Below are 17859 nucleotides of genomic sequence, written 5' to 3' on the forward strand. Positions count from 1 at the left end.
TTCACCCAACAATTATCAATTTGTGGCCCTCGTGCTCTCAACTCAAATTACTTTGAAGCAAATTCCAGACATTGTTTCATCCGTAAATATAAGTATTTATCTGGAAAGGATAAAGACTTTAAACATACCACAATACCATTATCACACCAAGAAATAATTTGTTAATAACATCAAATATCTAGTCTGTGTTCAAATTTTCTCAGTTGTCATACACAGTTTCTTTTTTTTTAATTTTATTTATTTATTTTTTTTCCCCCAAAGCCCCAGTAGATAGTTGTATGTCATAGTTGCACATCCTTCTAGTTGCTCTATGTGGGACGTGGCCTCAGCATGGCCGTAGAAGCAGTGCCTCAGTGCACGCCCGCCATCTGAACCTGGGCCGCCAGCAGCAGAGCGTGCGCACTTAACCGCTAAGCCATGGGGCCGGCCCCATATACAGTTTCTTAATAGTTTTTATTTTTGAATTAGAATCAAATATAAGATCATATATTGTAATTGGATGATATGGCTCTTAAATCTTCATTGTAGGTTTCTCCTCTTCTCTTTTTTCCCTTGGAATTTATTTATTGAGGAAACTTTCTTCTGTAGATTTTCCAGAAGTCTAGATCGGCACTGCTCAATAGAAATATCATGCAAGCCACATATATAATTGAAAATTTTCTAGTAGCCACATTATAAAAAGGTGAAATTAATTTTTAATAATATATTTTATTTAACTCAATATATCCAGATGTTACTATTTCAACATGTAATTAATGTAAAATTATTAATGAGATACATTTTTTGGTACTAAATATTAAAAATCCAATTTTAATATGTTTATGTTAAGCATATTCCATTAACTAATAAAATTGGTTATTAGTGTATTGTGTAAAATAAGTATAATTATAGCACATCTCAATTTGGACAAACCACATTTCAAGTGTTCAATAACTACATGTGATAATAGCTATCATATTGGGCAGGACAGGTCTAGATTTTGCAGATTTTATGCGTGTGGTGTCATTTAGCATGTTCTTTTTTTCTTTGTAAATTGGTAACGTGTATTTAGATTTTCCTTCCTTTTTTAAACAGAAGAATATTATGAATGTCAACATTAAAACTGAACATATTTGATAAATTCAACCTTTGAAAATTTTTACAAATGGAATTGTGAGTCCCTTTAAGGGTTAAAAACTGTTTATTTGTATTTCAGTGCCAGTCCAGAGGAATATAATACAATTGTACAGAAGCCAAGACAAATTCTATGTCAGTTCATTGACCGAATACTTACAGATGTAAATGTTGGTAAGAAACAATTATTTCTTATATAAACTTTATAACTTAAATCGTTTTCTTTTCCATATATACAACATTATACTAGCATTTTTATCCATGTAGCTTTAGATATAGAGTTAGTATTTATGATAGTTACTATTTTCAAGCAAGTTATTTACAGTATTACTTGTTACATAATGTGATTTAGGCTTTTAAAGTAATTGTTTTCCTGTTTGTTATCTAGATTTTTCTGCTGCTTGCTATGAGTTCCTCTTTGTGTGAGATATTATTATAGATAAAAAATATTTGGCCAGTTCTAATGATCTGGACTCTATTTTAGCTAGGTTTTGTGCCCGTGGCTGAGAAACAGCAAATGCCATTAAAAAAACCTCTTTAAATAAGAGTTGGTGACTTTGTGGGAGGTAATAAGATTCTGTGAGTTGTTGAATCAACTGTTTCCTGTTTGTGGCAATCTAAAAGACAGATATTACCAACTTGACAAGATGGTATCAAATTTGTCATATCTGTTACAATTACATGGAAGGGCATTTGGCTCATGGTTTATAAGTTTAATTCCAAATTTGGCACAGATTTTATGACGTGTAATAGTCATTTAGCCTTTCTTTTTTCAATCAGTAAAATTATGAGTTGCTGAAAAATAACAAAGGACTACTGAATACTTGCAAGATGTGTTTTCATATGGTACTCCCTTTGTTTAGACCACTTGCCCTTCCCCTCTCTGCTTGACCAGTTCCTCCTCATCTAGGAATCAGCTCCTTCACAGCATCTTCCCAGACACTTGTTTCCTCTACTGTGGATTAGTGCAGTTAACATATTGTACTATAGTGATTAGTTTATTTTTCTGACTCCCTCACCTGCTTGGGAGGGTTTTTGTTGTTGTTGTTTTTTAATTACAAGGAGTATTTTTTTTTTTTTTAAGGAAGATTGGCCCTGAGCTAACATCTGTTGCCGATCTTCCTCTTGTTCTTTTTTCTCCCCGAAGCCCCAGTACATAGTTGTATATCCTAGTTGTAGGTCTTTCTAGTTCTTCTCTGTGGTACGCCGCCTCAGCATGGCTTGATGAGCGGTGAGTAGGTCTGCGCCCAGGATCTGAACTGGTGAACCCCAGGCCTCCAAAGCAGAAAGCACAAACTTAACTACTACGCCACCAGGCGGGCCTCCTGTGAGGGTCTTTTTTTAATCCTCAGATTTTAGCAGTGTAGGCCTACAGTACATGTTTGGTGAATGGATGTATAGTAGATGAATGCACATGATTATTAAACATTTAAAATTAGAAAGATAGGATTGTAGTGTTTAGCCCCATCAATTTATCATGAGCACTATGCTGGACATAATTCTGCTCACCAAAGTCTAGTTTCTCAACAAAAGGACTGCCATTTAATTTCTCATGACTCTTTAAAATGAATCTTTTATTGTTTTAGTTGCTCTAGAACTTGTAAAGAAAACAGACTCTCAGCCAACCTCTGTGATGCTGCTTGATTTCATCCAGCATATCATGAAGTCCTCCCCACTTATGTTTGTAAATGTGAATGGAAGCCATGGGCAAAATGAGGCCAAAGGCAGTTGTATTGGTAAGTCCTACTATTTGTGCATTCATTTGTAATCTGTTTTATGAAATCTGCCCTCTTCTGAAATATAACATATACATTATTACACATATTTTCGTCAAATTTGCTATAAATTGAGGGAGCAAAATAATAATGGTTAGTTTTATTTCATGCATTCTTACTGTTTTCTTTTGTTATGATCTAGATACCCAGAATGGAACAGAAGTAATCAAATTTGTTTATTTGCCACGAACGCTTTAGCAGTTTTCTTTTTTCTGTTTTTGTAATCACTTTCTTCTAGATCAGGCATTAGCAAACTATGGCTGGCTGCCTGTTTTTATAAACAATGTTTTATTGGAACGCAGCCGTGCTCGTTCTTTTACGTATTGTCTGTAACTACTACAAAGGCAACATTGAGTAGTTGGCATGGGGACCATATGGCCCTCAAGCCTAAAATATTTCCTATCTGGCCCTTTCGGAACAGGTTTGCTGACTCCTGTTATAGATGTTGAAGCTTTTTCTAGGCTTTATCCTTACTGTTTCCAATACTTTTGTCCCTTTATTGGCTTCCTCACAAAGAGATGTAAAGCAAATATCCCTTTTTTCTGTACAACGCATAGAGTATTTTAAAATTTTTGCCTGAATTTCAAGACTCAGCTTTGATAGCATGTCCTCCAAAAAGTCTTTTCTGACCACTACTCCTGACTGCCTGCCCCTAGGACTGGCTTACTTGCTCCTTCTTTATGCTTTGTTAGTACAGAGTGTTCTGCATTTCTTCTATCATAGTGGTTATTAAACTATATTATAAATGCTTGTTTGTCTGTATTCTTTGCTATACTGTTTTTTAAACAACAGGTCATGACCCATTAGTGGGTTATGAAGATGAAATACGATAGACTAGAAAATATCATAGGTTATTACATGTAATAAGTACTGTTTCATGAAACTTTTGTTTCGTATATTTAAATAAAATAAATATGCATATGTATACTGAGTCATGATATAAAATGTGTCTCTTAGTTGTAGTCAAAAAGTTCAAGAAACTTTATTATAGAATTCATGAAGACAGGACTGTGACTGATTTGTTCTTGTGCACCTGTGACAGAGTCATCACTCAATAAATATTTGTTGAAGGGGAGTTAATAACTAGCATTTATTGAGCAGTTATTTAACTTCAGCCTCTATGCTGAGAATTTTACGTATATTATCTTACTTGATCCTCACGGTAACCCATAAAGCAGATGTCATTATTCCCCTTTCATAGATGAAGTTACAGAGGTTCAGAGAAATGAAAAGTTCACACATCTAGTAAGTGGAAAGCTAGGACCTTTGTCTCCAAAATTGGTATTATAAATTACTATAATGTTTCCATTGTACAGGGAATGTTTTAGACTATTTTGTTTGTGAAGTTTATACTTTAAAAATAAATCATCAAGCATTTAGCAAATTAATTAGCACTTCTGATGTACTTAATTATTTAATATCTTTTTCATTTATTTCAAAGAATTCAGTAATTGGATCATAACAAGACTTCTGCGTATTGCAGCAACTCCATCCTGTCATATGTTACACAAGAAAATCTGTGAAGTCATCTGCTCATTATTATTTCTTTTTAAAAGCAAGAGTCCTGCTATTTTTGGAGTACTGACCAAGGAATTATTACATCTTTTTGAAGACTTGATTTGCCTCCACAGAAGAAAAGAAATGGGACACTTGGTGGAATGGCCAATTGTAGTTAACCGATTTTTAAGTCAATTAGATGAACATGTGGGATATTTACAAGTAGCTCCTTTGCAGCTCATGAACATGCAAAATTTAGAATTTATTGAAGTCACTTTATTAACGGTTCTTATTCGTATTATTGCAATTGTGTTTTTTAGAAGGCAAGAACTCTTACTTTGGCGGATAGGTTGTGTTCTGCTGGAGTGTGGTAGTCCAAAAATTAAATCCTTAGCAATTAGCCTTTTAACTGAACTCTTTGAGCTTGGAGGACTACCGGCACAACCAGCCAGCACTTTTTTCAGCTCATTTTTGGAATTATTAAAACACCTTGTAGAAATGGATGCTGACCAATTAAAACTCTATGAAGAGCCCTTATCAAAGCTGATAAAGACTCTATTCCCATTTGAAGCAGAAGGTTATAGAAATATTGAACCTGTCTATTTAAATATGCTACTGGAAAATCTCTGTGTCATGTTTGAAGATGGTGTGCTTGTGCAGCTTAAGTCTGATTTGCTAAAAGCAGCTTTGTGCCACTTACTGCAGTATTTCCTTAAATATGTGCCAGCTGGGTATGAATCTGCTTTACAAGTCAGGAAGGTTTATGTGAGAAATATTTGTAGGGCTCTTGTGAATGTGCTTGGAGTTCAGGTAGATGCAGAGGTAAGTCATTTTTAAGGTTACTTGTTAAGTGTGTATTTTGTTCATAATTTAAGTGTATACATATGTGCAAGATGTAATAATGAAAAAATAGAATATAATAATAATGTACATTCAAAACAGAGTGATTTTCATAATCTACTTTGGCTCCCTATTGTAGATTTTTTTTTATTTCAGAGGGATATGTTCACTAAATTGGTCATGAACCGCCACTGGAAGAGAATATTTTAAAGTAGAATTTGTGATGTGTAAGCATGTTTGTTGCATTATTAATTAAAAGGGGGTCAGTTATCAACTTAATTGCAAAACTTTGAGCACTCACATAGATTTTATCTTTGACAGGTTATAATCAATCACTGTTAGAAAACATATGGGTACATAGTACTAGTCATGCCAGATTATGCCTTTTTTCCTATTTGGACGGTGGGAGACAGGCAGTACCATAAAATAGTCAGATATGCAGTAAGTTGACTAAATATTTCAGTTTATTTTATCTGTAAGTCTTGCTGGATTTGTAGTATGAAAGAAGTTAGTAATTTCCTTATAGAATTTTTCTTTGTGGCATTTTGATAGAAGGAAGAACAGGTTATAAAGAGAAGGATTTGTCTTAAGCCTTCTGAGACTGTAGAACCATAGTCCTAGATATAGAAATATATATATGTCTATATATAGACTGTTAAATAGTATAGATTAACTTAGGTCTTTGTTTTGCCTGATGAGACTCCGAAAATAGTTTACCATATTAGAAAACATATAATTAATACCTAATGCTCTTTTGCTGCTTATGAATAATATAAACATTTTCTGAGATAGTTTTTGAAATTATCTTTGCTTTCTCAGTATTTGTTGGGCCCACTTTATGCAGCCTTAAAAATGGAAAGTATGGAAATCATTGAGGAGGTTCAGTGCCAAATTCAACAGGAAAACCTCAGCAGTAATAGTGATGGAATATCACCCAAAAGACGTCGACTCAGCTCAACGCTAAACTCTTCCAAAAGAGCACCGAAACAGACTGAGGAGTATGACCTTCATTCAGTTTGTATTTAGTCATTTAATAAAACTTTATTCACTTTTACACATCACCTTTAGTTAAGTGCTTTGACTTAAATTCACAAACAACATTTGTTCTTTCTAAAGGTAGTCAAAGGGATGCTTAAAATATTTTAATAGTTCTTGTAGTCTGTTCTAGTATGAAAGATTTCGTGGCTAAATATGGTTACTTAAAAGACTCTTTAAGTCTTTACTTGTCTGTCTAATTTAACTTTTTAGTATATGAAAAATCCCTGAGACTATGCATCTATCAGCAATTTTAAAAATGTTAACAAGTAAACTTTTTTTTTGTAATGTGGCGAAAGAATTGCTCTATTTCAACCAGCCCTGAAAGTTGTTTTAAATCTGTCTTAATATAAATTTCAGTAGTTGACATTACATGTTATCTTTTGTTTTAAATATTTGCCACATTTGAACCAAATTTATATTAAATATAAATGTTTATACTGTCGTTATAATTAATTACAGAATTAAACATGTGGATATGAACAAAAAGAGTGTATTATGGAATGCGCTGAAAGAGAAAGCTGAATCCCTTCAGGTTTTCCTTGAATGCAGTAGTCTACAGAATCCTGTTATTGAGACGTTAGAAGGAATTGCTGTTGTTCTACAACTGACTGCTCTGTGTACTGTTCATTGTTCTCATCAAAACATGGACTGGTAAAACAACGTATATTTTCTGGGTGGATTTCCTGTAATAAATTTGGATTTATTGTTTTTGGAGACCACATTCACTTAATCTGTGTGACCTTAGAACACAAACTTTTCAGTAAAATAGAAAAGCAATTTGTTTTTTATTGAGCACCTGCTAAATGCTAGGTACTGTGTTAGGTGCTATACATATCTTATTTAATCTTTTACAGCAATTCTGTGAGGTAAGTGCTATTATGTCCACTTTACGAATTAGAAATTGAGGCTCAGAGAAATTGAGGCTCTTGTTTGTCTGAAGCCTAAACTAACTTTCTGGGCACACATGATTAGAAAGTAGCAGAACACATTTTTATACAACTCAAAAGGCAGTGTTCTTTTAGTCAAACGAAGATTTTCCTTTGATAATAAGAGTAGGGGGCTGGCCCAGTGGCGTAGTGGTTAAATTTACACACTTAGTTTCCGAGGCCCAGGGTTTGCAGGTTCAGAGCCTGGGAGCGGACTTACACACCGCTTGTCAAGCCATGCTGTGGCAGTGTCCCACATACAAAAATAGAGGAAGATGGGCACAGATGTTAGCTCAGGGCTAATCTTCCTCAGCAAATAGAAGAGGATTGGCAGTGGATGTTAGCTCAGGGCCAGTCTTCCTCACCAAAAAAAAATAAATAAGAGTAGGAATTTAGAACTCGTTAGAATAATTAACCTATACTAAGAATACCAAGCCGAAAATAGAACTCTATCAGAAAAAACAAGTCAAGTGTGAACCCTCTCTGAAGATTTAGTCTTATTTTTACTGCCACATTATAGACCAACACTCCTTGTTAATTTTTTACATGATCGTTTATTCTGTGTTTCCTGACTTATTCTTTTAACTTACCAATACAAAGTTATGAAGGAGATTTTTTAAAAACTATATTAATTCTGATTGCATTAAATTTGGAATTTGAGATAACTTGAAGGAATAGTTCATTAGGCTGAAGTCTAACCTTGTCCTATTATTAAGAGTTAGTAAGCCAATTATTACTCATGTAGGCATATCTTCTGTCATTTTAAGCTTGATGATGCCACATTTAAGTATCCTAGATAGGGCCGGCCCCGTGGCTTAGTGGTTAAGTGCGTGCGCTCTGCTGCTGGCAGCCCGGGTTCGGATCCCGGGCGCACACTGACACACCGCTTCTCCGGCCACACTGAGGCCGTGTCCCACATACAGCAACTAGAAGAATGTGCAGCTATGACATACAACTATCTACTGGGGATTTGGGGGGGAAAAATAAATAAATAAAATCTTTAAAAAAAAAAAAATAAATAAATAAATAAATATCCTAGATTTATTTGAATTACCAAATCCTACGAGTAATTTAGACTGACATAAAGAGGTTAAACTTATAATAATGACATATTGATTTGCATATTTACTTTGAATTGGTTTAAAACCAATTAGTTTTATACTCAGAATTTCTTTTGGCTTACCTATAATGTTAGGTTTGACTATAACAAAATTTATTTTAATTCTGTGTCTTAAAAAATGTATTAACTGCAGCCATAATTTCCAAGACTGTCAACAGAAATGTAAGAAGAAAACTTCAGTAGTGATGACTTGGATGCCTTTGGATTTTTACACAAAAGTGCTTAAGAGCTGTAGGAGTTTGTTAGAATCTGTTCAGAAACCTGACCTGGACGCAATTATTGATAAAGTGGTGAAAATATATGATGCTTTGATTTATATTCAAGGTGAGTACAAATAAGCAGTAGTTCAAAAAAACCTTTAAAGATAATCAGTGTAGAAATAGGCTTTCTCTTTTGCCTATAGCCTAAATGCACAAATGTTTAGAATACCCGAAAGTTTTTTCTTGATTTCAGTTCTGTTAAGTTTGTCAATAATTTCTAAGTTCCAAATTTATTTGTGTAATATTTTGATTTATTATTTTTTCAATCAATAGAAATTATTTATAACTTTTCAGTTTTTTGATTTGAGAACCTGAAGAATGCTATAGTCCCTCTCCTTAAAAATGAGTAGATGCGTATTTTTATAAAGTCATATTTAATTTCTTTGGGTACACAGACCTCAGAACATCATCTCTATGTTAAGAACCCCTGTTCATTGAATGTTCATTTTAACACTTGATGTTTAGAATGTCTATTTTTATTGAAAAAAAAGACACAGGTAAATATGATCAAGGAAAAGATATAATTAATCACCTGTTGTGTGTTTCTGTAGTAGAAACTTCGTTTGAAGATCAAATTCTGGAAGATTTATGTGGAATGCTCTCAATTCCATGGATTTATTCTTATTCTGATGATAGCTCTTTAAAATTGACCTCATTTGCCACTAATCTTCTAACATTAAGCCAGAGGATTTCAGATAGCTACTGTAAGTGGTCGCAAAATTCTACGTGTGTGGTTTGTTCTGTTTTTTTTTGTGTGTGTGTTTGTGAGGAAGATCAGCCCTGAGCTAACATCCATGCCAATCCTCCTCTTTTTGCTAAGGAAGACCAGCCCTGAGCTAACATCTATTGCTAATCCTCCTCCTTTTTTTCTCTTTTTCTCCCCAAAGCCTCAGTAGATAGTTGTATGTCATAGTTGCACATCCTTCTAGTTGCTGTATGGGGGACGCCACCTCAGCCTGGCTGGACAAGTGGTGCGTCGGTGCGCGCCTGGGATCTGAACCCGGGCCGCCAGTAGTGGAGCTTGCACACTTAACCGCTAAGCCACGGGGCCAGCCCCCTGGTTTGTTCCGCTTTAACTCATCTCTATATAAGACTTCTAACACTTATCATTCCTATTTTTTCAATAATTAAAAGAGGACGTACATTTTTTTTTCTTTTTCTTGTGTGAGGAAGATCAGCCCTGAGCTAACATCCATGCTAATCCTCTTCTTTTGGCTGAGGAAGACCGGCTCTGAGCTAACATCTATTGCCAATCCTCCTCCTTTTTTTCCCCCAAAGCCGCAGTAGATAGTTGTATGTCATAGCTGCACATCCTTCTAGTTGCTGTATGTGGGACGCGGCCTCAGCATGGCTGGAGAAGTGGTGTGGTGGTGCGCGCCTGGGATCCGAACCCGGGCCGCCAGTAACCGAGCGCGCGCACTTAACCGCTAAGCCACGGAGCTGGCCTGAGAACATACATTTTTAATAATTCAGAAAGGGGTTAAACATGTAAAAAGTAACGAATTGTGGGATTTGCACATCCTCAAATCTATTCTGCCACATTGTTCTCCAAAGATTTCATTCCAGTTTATATTCCTGTTAGCAGAATATGAGAATTCCTATTGTTTCACATCCTCAACAACACTTGGCATTGTCAGACTTTAAAATTTTTGCTATCTAGAGAGAAAAAAAATGTCAAGGATGTAACTATCTAAAAGAAATTTTTTTTTGCTATTTGATGGGTGTGATTTTCAATTTGCATTTCACTGATTATCTAATTAGATTGTGCATAGACCTTTTTCAGGGCACATGCTTTATTTTTGGAAAAGAAGCTTTTAATTAAGTTAAATATTATATGTATTTGAAATATTTGACTTTACAACAAAGAATGAATATGTGTATATATATATAAGAAATCTTATTTAATTAGAATCTTAATCTTAGAAATCTTGTTTAATAAACTTAATTTTTTCAGCACCACAGGCACGGTCACGGTGTGTGTTTCTTCTAACTCTGTTTCCAAGAAGAATATTCCTTGAGTGGAGAACAGCAGTTTACAGTTGGGCTCTGCAGAGCTCCCATGAAGTAATCCGGGCTAGTTGTGTTAATGGATTTTTTATCTTATTGCAGCAGCAGAATTCTTGTAACAGAATTCCAAAGATTCTTATGTATGTATTAATATTTTAATTTGAATATATAACTTGATTGGAAAGATTATATATGCAAATTTATGTTTATTGCTGGGTATATAGAGCAAATGTTGCTTTTAGTTTTAGAATTTAAAAGTTTTTTCTTCTAGGCTTTGTCTTATCAGTACTTTTACCCTAAATTAAGCAAGACTGTTTAGACCATAACATTAAGCAAGAAAGTTGAGTACCTTTTCTTTTTTTCCCCTAGAGATAAAGTCAAAGATGATTCTGATGTTGTCAAGAAAGAATTTGCCTCTGTACTTGGTCAGCTTGTCTGTACACTTCATGGCATGTTTTATTTGACAAGTTCTTTAACAGAACCTTTCTCTGAACATGAGCATAGTGACCTCTTCTGTAAGAGCCTAAAAGTCATTTCTCAACACGAATGTTCATCTTCTCGACTAAAAGCTTCTGTTTGCAAGCCATTCCTTTTCCTACTGAAAAAAAAAACGCCTAGTCCAGTGAAACTAGGTGAGTGATTTGTTATGGTTTATGTAATATTTTAAAACCTACTTAAGGTCTGCTTTTAAAATCAATGATAGAATTAGCCTAAACCCTTAAAAAATTAGACTTGCTTGATAGACTCATTGCTCATGTAATGATTACTTATAAATGGGATGTTTGGTGTTAGACTGTATCACAGAACTAACAAGGAAGTAATTTTTGGATTTTTAAAATGCTTTTGTGATTTGGAAGCATGATGGAGCATACTTGATGTTTGGTTCAATATTCCATATCCTCTTTAGTGATACCAGGGACTTTCTTAGTATGTCTGCCGCTACCTTGGACCTTCAGAACTTTAAATAGTTAGATACTTTGCCCAACTGAGGACTATGGATTGTATCTTCTTGACCACTTTCCAAGGGTAATGGCATATGGATTTGGTGAGAACATGAGATTTATACAAATACTTGGAGGATCCATTGTTTGGGTAGTAAGTTGCAACTTGTTCTCTAGTTTTCAAAATAATATGTGATAGGTGGTTTCTAAGGACTCCCTAAGTCTTGAAATGTAAGATTAACCATAAGGCTAAGATTGCCCCTTAGTTCAAGTTCTTTGGATTAGTAAAATGTGCTTTTAACTCTATCTCAGTTAACATATAATGATCTACAAAATCTAAGTGAGTAGTCATTTAGCAACTTTAAAAGTTCTAGAATTGGGGCCGGCCCAGTGACGCAAGTGGTTAAGTGCACGCGCTCCGCTGCGGCGGCCCGGGGTTCGCCGGTTTGGATCCCGGGCCTGTACTGACGCACCGCCTGTCAGGCCATGCTGTGGCGGCGTCCCCTATAAAGTGGAGGAAGGTGGGCACAGATGTTAGCCCAGGGCCAATCTTCCTCAGCAAAAAGAGAAGGATTGGCAGATGTTAGCTTAGGGCCGATCTTCCTCACACACACACACAAAAAGTGCTAAAATTAATTTTAGATTTAAATTATTTATAACTTTTATTAAATATAAAGTAAATTTAAATTTATAAGTATTCATTTTAATCCTCCACAATTCTGTGTGCTCTGCAAATCTAAATACTAAATATTGATATTATAAGGCAACTTAGAATTCTCCATAGTATGTTATTTATTGACAATATTTTTACAGTAAAACTTTGATATTTTATGTGTTAAATTAGGTATTATATGTTCTTGCCCTTTAGCTTTCATAGATAATCTATATCATCTTTGTAAGCATCTTGATTTTAGAGAAGATGAAACAGATGTAAAAACAGTTCTTGGAACTTTATTAAATTTAATGGAAGATCCGGACAAGGATGTTAGAGTGGCTTTTAGTGGAAATATCAAGCACATATTGGAATCCTTGGACTCTGAAGATGGTTTTATAAAAGAGGTTGATAATTTTTATTTTTAAATATTTGTGTTTTCATAAACCTGGCTCTAAAAATTTCTTTAACTAGTTAATTTTATTGTTCTAGCTTTTTGTCTTAAGGATGAAGGAGGCATATACACATGCTCAAATCTCAAGAAATAATGAATTGAAGGATACCTTGATTCTCACAACAGGGGATATTGGAAGGTATATTTGGCAACATTTGTATACTTCTTTATTTATTTTGGCATTCTCTTTTTCTATTTGCCTGGTGTTGGAAATGGTGATATGAGAGATGTGATAGTATAGAAAGAAAGTGATATCAGCATGCATTTATTTGTGGATTTCCATTTATTTCTGAGCCATTGATAACTTTTTTTTTTTTAATTTTAGAGCAGCAAAAGGAGATTTGGTACCTTTTGCACTCTTGCACTTATTGCACTGTTTATTATCCAAGTCAGCATCTGTCTCTGGAGCAGCATACACAGAAATTAGAGCTCTGGTTGCCGCTAAAAGTGTTAAACTACAAAACTTTTTCAGCCAATATAAGAAACCCATCTGTCAGGTGAGAGTCAACATTGGCCTTGACTATAGGAAATAGCAGTACTTTGCAAGAGTTAAAAAAAGAACCTGTGTGTGTGTGTGTGTGTGTGTGTGTGTCTATTTTATTTTTCTTTCCTTAAAAGATATATATTTTTTAAATGATGTGTTCAGTTTATTTAAGAGAACCTAAATCTTGCCAGTTTTATATTTTAGCATCTTGGTTAGAAGATGTAGATTATAAAGGGGAAAAGGGAAAAATCATTTTATAATACATTGAATTATCATGCTGTATTGTTAATCTAATGAGAGACGTCTTTCTTTTTTAGCCTTTCTTTTAGTGATGATAAAGTCTTTTATGCCTTGATATTATGGATAAGGTGCTTTGTTTTAAAAAAGGTTGATTGCTTTGTGGCTGAAAACTTGGATATGTTAAAATACTGGCTTTGGGGCTGGCCGGGTGGCTAGTGGTTAAGTGCGCGCGCTCTGTTTTGGCGGCCCGGGGTTCGTGGGTTCGGATCCCAGGCACACACTGATGCACCGCTTGTCAAGCCATGCTGTGGTGGCGTCCCATATAAAGTAGAGAAAGATGGGCACAGATGTTAGCCAAGGGCCAGTCTTCCTCAGCAAAAAAAGGAAGATTGGCACTGTATGTTATCTCAGGGCTGATCTTCCTCACAAACACACAAAAAATACTGGCTTTGCCCTGTGTTAGTAGTGTAATCCTTAGCAAGATATTCAAGTTACTTAACTAAGCCTGGTTACTTCATCTGTAAAAGGGAGATTATACATAATCTACCTCATTAAAGTTGTTATAAAAATTAAATGAGCTAATTCAGGTAATGTGTTTAGAACACAGTCTGATACTGTCCTTTATGTTAGCTTAAAAAGTGTTCGTTAAATTTTCTTCCTTGTATGAAGACTAACAAAGCATTTTGCTCTAGTTTTTGGTAGAATCCCTCCACTCCAGTCAGATGACGGCACTTCCTAGTACTCCATGCCAGAATGCTGAGACGCGAAAACAAGATGTGGCTCACCAGAGAGAAATGGCTTTAAATACCTTGTCTGAAATTGCTAATGTTTTTGACTTTCCTGATCTTAATCGTTTCCTTACTGTAAGTTGCAAAGTACAGTTGACTTAATTGAATTTTCAATTCAATGTTTTGTGTTTATTCCATTCTAGATTTTTTTTTTTTTAAGAAAATCTGGCAAGTACATGGAGGAGCATATACACCCTAGATTTTCAAATTTACTTGATTTCTTTTGACTTTGACATGATAACGTTAATGATAACGTTAATGTTATAAAATTTAAGTTGAGGTTGATTTGAGTCATTGCTCTGTATGGTTAGCTATCCTGAAAGGTTAATACTATGATTAATGGTAATTAATTCAGTTAACTGAGCCCTTATGTCTTTACTGCTGTGATTGGTTCCATTGGTAATGCAAAGTCTAATATGATCTTTTCCACCCCTAAGGACTTGGAGTAATATAATATAAAACTAGTGGTATAGAGATGATCCTCTGCATTCAGATGACAGAGTTTGTATTTGTAGTATGGAGTGGTTTGGGAAGCCTTTGAGAAGTCGTTAGGGCTGAGATTTGAAAGATGGATAGAGTATGATTGTCTTCTTACCTTTTCCCAAAGGCAAAGTTTATCATTACTCTTAGTTAATAAATTGTCATAGTGATTCATACAGAATTTTTCCCTACAGTGTTATTATAATTTAACAAACTTAAATTGCTTGTAAATTGGTCACATCCTGGCAGGAAATATGATAGTATACAGTAAGGACCACAAAGATATTCTTACCTTTTCATTCAGTAATTCCACTCTGGGAACCAAAAAGCACAGATGTTTATTACTACAACATTTTCCAAGTTGCAAAACTAAACAAAATCCTGAGAAGAAACTAAATGTCTAATATTTAGGTCATAGAATATTATATAACCATTCACATAATAATTATGACTACTTTGTAGAAACTACTTTATAATGTTATAACAGTCTTACAGGATTAATATTAAGTTGAGAGGCATAACATGAGTAAGGTGCAAGCATCTCTGAGGGCAGGGCCTGTGTCTTGCTCACTATCATATCTCCAGTGCCTAGGATTGTGACCAACATGTAGTAGGTGTTCATTAGATACATGTTGAATGAATAAATAAAAGGCCAAACATTTTATGTTTGGAATTTTGTACATATTTTATGAACAAGATCTTAAAGGAAATAGACCAAAATCAAAATAGATTTGTTGCTGTGTTGGGATGGTGAGTGTGTTAAAAAGGTTTTCTTTAATATTGTAGTATCACGTTTTTAACTTAAAAACCTTAAAATAGTGCATTTATGGTTATTCTTGCTTATTGTCTAAATCCAAGTTAGCTCAAATAATAAATCAGGCTTGGAAATTCTACCTTAGAGCATGAGTATATTTTAACACATACTCATGAGAAATTATCTTCTTTACTTATACATTAGCTTATTTATTGTCTCTATCCCCCCCTACAATGTAAACTTATGCCATCAGGGACCTTGCCTGTTTTTCACTACTGTACATCTGCAGTGCATGAATCATACTAGATGCTCAGTAATATGTGTTGAACAAATGGTAAATCTGAATTCAAATGTCATATGTGGACTCCAAATTTGTGTAGCATTTTAAAACATTTTTACACATAGCTTATGTGAATATTTTATCACCTACACAAATGTACTTTTTGGTAATTGTAGTATTTCTGTTTCAGAGGACATTACAAGTTCTGCTACCTGACCTTGCTGCCAAAGCAAGCCCTGCAGCTTCTGCTCTCATTCGAACTTTAGGAAAACAATTAAATGTCAATCGTAGAGAGATTTTAATAAATAACTTCAAATATATTTTTTCTCACTTGGTCTGTTCCTGTTCCAAGGATGAATTAGAACGTGCCCTTCATTATTTGAAGGTAATTGAATATTTATATATATTTTACTCTTTTGTTTAAGGTAGCATTATAGGAAAGCTATTGTAATATTCTTATAGGAAGGAGGGTGGGTAATTTGTATCCTATCCTAGAGTAATATAAGTTCAAAGGGTATTATGTAAGTAAGCTTTGTCCTGGGCCTAGAGGAGCATATTAAATAGAATTATTCTTTTGTATTTTCTTTGATCATGTCACCATAATGGTATATGATAGTCATCCATTCATGGATCAGGTTCTCAGCTAATTTCATTTTAGAATTTTTAATTGATTGGAGCTGTAAGTTGTCTAATGATATGTACATGATTACCTATAGGAAGGGGCAATTTTCTTCAACTGTAGTATAATGTCACCATTTAGTTTAGTTACGTAGTGCTCATTACAATTTGGCCCAGTTTCTTGCTAGTTTTTAAATTTAAAATGATAGCTCGTGCTTCTTTTTTGGTGTCATATTAGCAACGATATCTTTGAGGAATATGAGACTACGTGAGAAAAAGACAACCTGTCAGATATGCATATGTGACTCTGCTGTTTTCTCTGATGTTAATTTATTTCATGTATATCATGATATGCCAGCAATAGATCTCTTTCTACATGAGAGTCATTGAATATTGAGTATATTTATTCATTTTGGGAGAGAAAATCTGTGTTGTAGAGATAGAATGATAATAAGTATTTATAGAGTGCTTACTATGTGTCAGAATCTTTGCTAAACAATTTATATGGATCATTAGACTTATTCCTTACAGTTACCCAATAAGATAAAGGTACTATTGTTTTTCTGTTTTATAGATGAGAAAACTAAGGCAGAGAGAGGTCAGTTTAGGTAACTTATCCAAGTTAAAGCAGAACTAATAAGTGACAAAGCTGGAATTTAAATTCCAGCAGTCTGAACTGAAAGACTGTGCTCTCAGCCACTGTGCTATATTTCTTCTCAGAGGTTGTGTGTCTGTGAATAATGAGTTGTTGATATTTTAAGATCTTATGGAAAACTAGGACTTCCTGTTTAAACTTTTATTTCAAAATAAAGTCTGATCAATTGTCTTCATTACCTGTAGCCCATGGGAGACCTAACAGGAGAGAACAGGATTGGAATCCTTTTCTAATGCCTTTTTAAAATACTGTTAGTAAATCTTGTCACCTAAACTAGAGCTCCTGATTTACTAATAGTGTGTTAAAATCAATACACTTATCTCCGGGATGTTAGTATGGAGAAAAAACTTTTTTTTTAATATGTCTTTGGATTAGAATGAAACAGAAATTGAACTGGGGAGCCTGTTGAGACAAGATTTTCAAGGATTGCATAATGAATTATTGCTACGTATTGGAGAGCACTATCAACAGGTTTTCAATGGTTTGTCAATACTTGCCTCATTTGCATCTAGTGATGATCCTTATCAGGGCCCAAGAGATATCACATCACCTGAACTGATGGTAAGGAATATGTTGTATGGGTTTTTTTGTTTTTCTCCTTTTTGTAGCTTAATTATGAAATTGGAGAAACAGGTGTTTTTATGCATTTTCCGAATGCTAGAGATTAGTTTAAGTTTTAAATTGGGATTTTTGTTTTGTAAAGGTTGATGATGTAAATCATCATCAACCTGTGGCACCTGTGTGGGCACCACAAGGCATTAACAACATATATTAGCATTGAAAAATATGCGTTTTCAAATGATTTTAGATTTTATTTTTTCACTGGGTAAAAATGTTTACATTTATTTTTCTTCACTACTTTTTAACTTATAGATTACAATACATTTGTAGCTCCCTCCTAACTTTAACCCCTTTCTTGGCACAGCATACTAACCTT

General features: G+C 34.4%; 1 protein-coding gene across 7 annotated transcripts in view; it reads left to right on the forward strand.

The window, feature by feature from the left end:
* ATR (ATR checkpoint kinase) overlaps positions 1-17859 on the forward strand; it is a 103389-nt gene that overhangs the window by 9758 nt on the left and 75772 nt on the right. For 4 of the 7 annotated variants that reach the window (XR_015552153.1, XM_087430441.1, XM_087430438.1 and 1 more), the window contains exons 2-16: positions 1196-1287; positions 2700-2849; positions 4330-5207; positions 6045-6223; positions 6723-6914; positions 8443-8633; positions 9121-9273; positions 10524-10716; positions 10946-11208; positions 12386-12576; positions 12662-12762; positions 12949-13120; positions 14040-14210; positions 15840-16034; positions 17298-17483. Coding sequence is in view for 6 of the 7 variants with exons in the window: in XM_087430441.1 (XP_087286567.1) it covers positions 1196-1287; positions 2700-2849; positions 4330-5207; positions 6045-6223; positions 6723-6914; positions 8443-8633; positions 9121-9273; positions 10524-10716; positions 10946-11208; positions 12386-12576; positions 12662-12762; positions 12949-13120; positions 14040-14210; positions 15840-16034; positions 17298-17483 (3307 nt within the window). In the remaining variant the exon portion in view is untranslated. Of the gene's footprint in view, positions 1-1195; positions 1288-2699; positions 2850-4329; positions 5208-5227; positions 5453-6044; positions 6240-6722; positions 6915-8442; positions 8634-9120; positions 9274-10523; positions 10717-10945; positions 11209-12385; positions 12577-12661; positions 12763-12948; positions 13121-14039; positions 14211-15839; positions 16035-17297; positions 17484-17859 lie in introns of those variants that run through there. The other 3 variants (XM_087430439.1, XM_087430443.1, XM_087430444.1) reach the window with 3 other exon arrangements.

This window comes from Ceratotherium simum, chromosome 5 (genome assembly GCF_057802395.1).
Source record: "Ceratotherium simum simum isolate JZ-2026a chromosome 5, ASM5780239v1, whole genome shotgun sequence".
Classification (NCBI taxonomy): domain Eukaryota; kingdom Metazoa; phylum Chordata; class Mammalia; order Perissodactyla; family Rhinocerotidae; genus Ceratotherium; species Ceratotherium simum.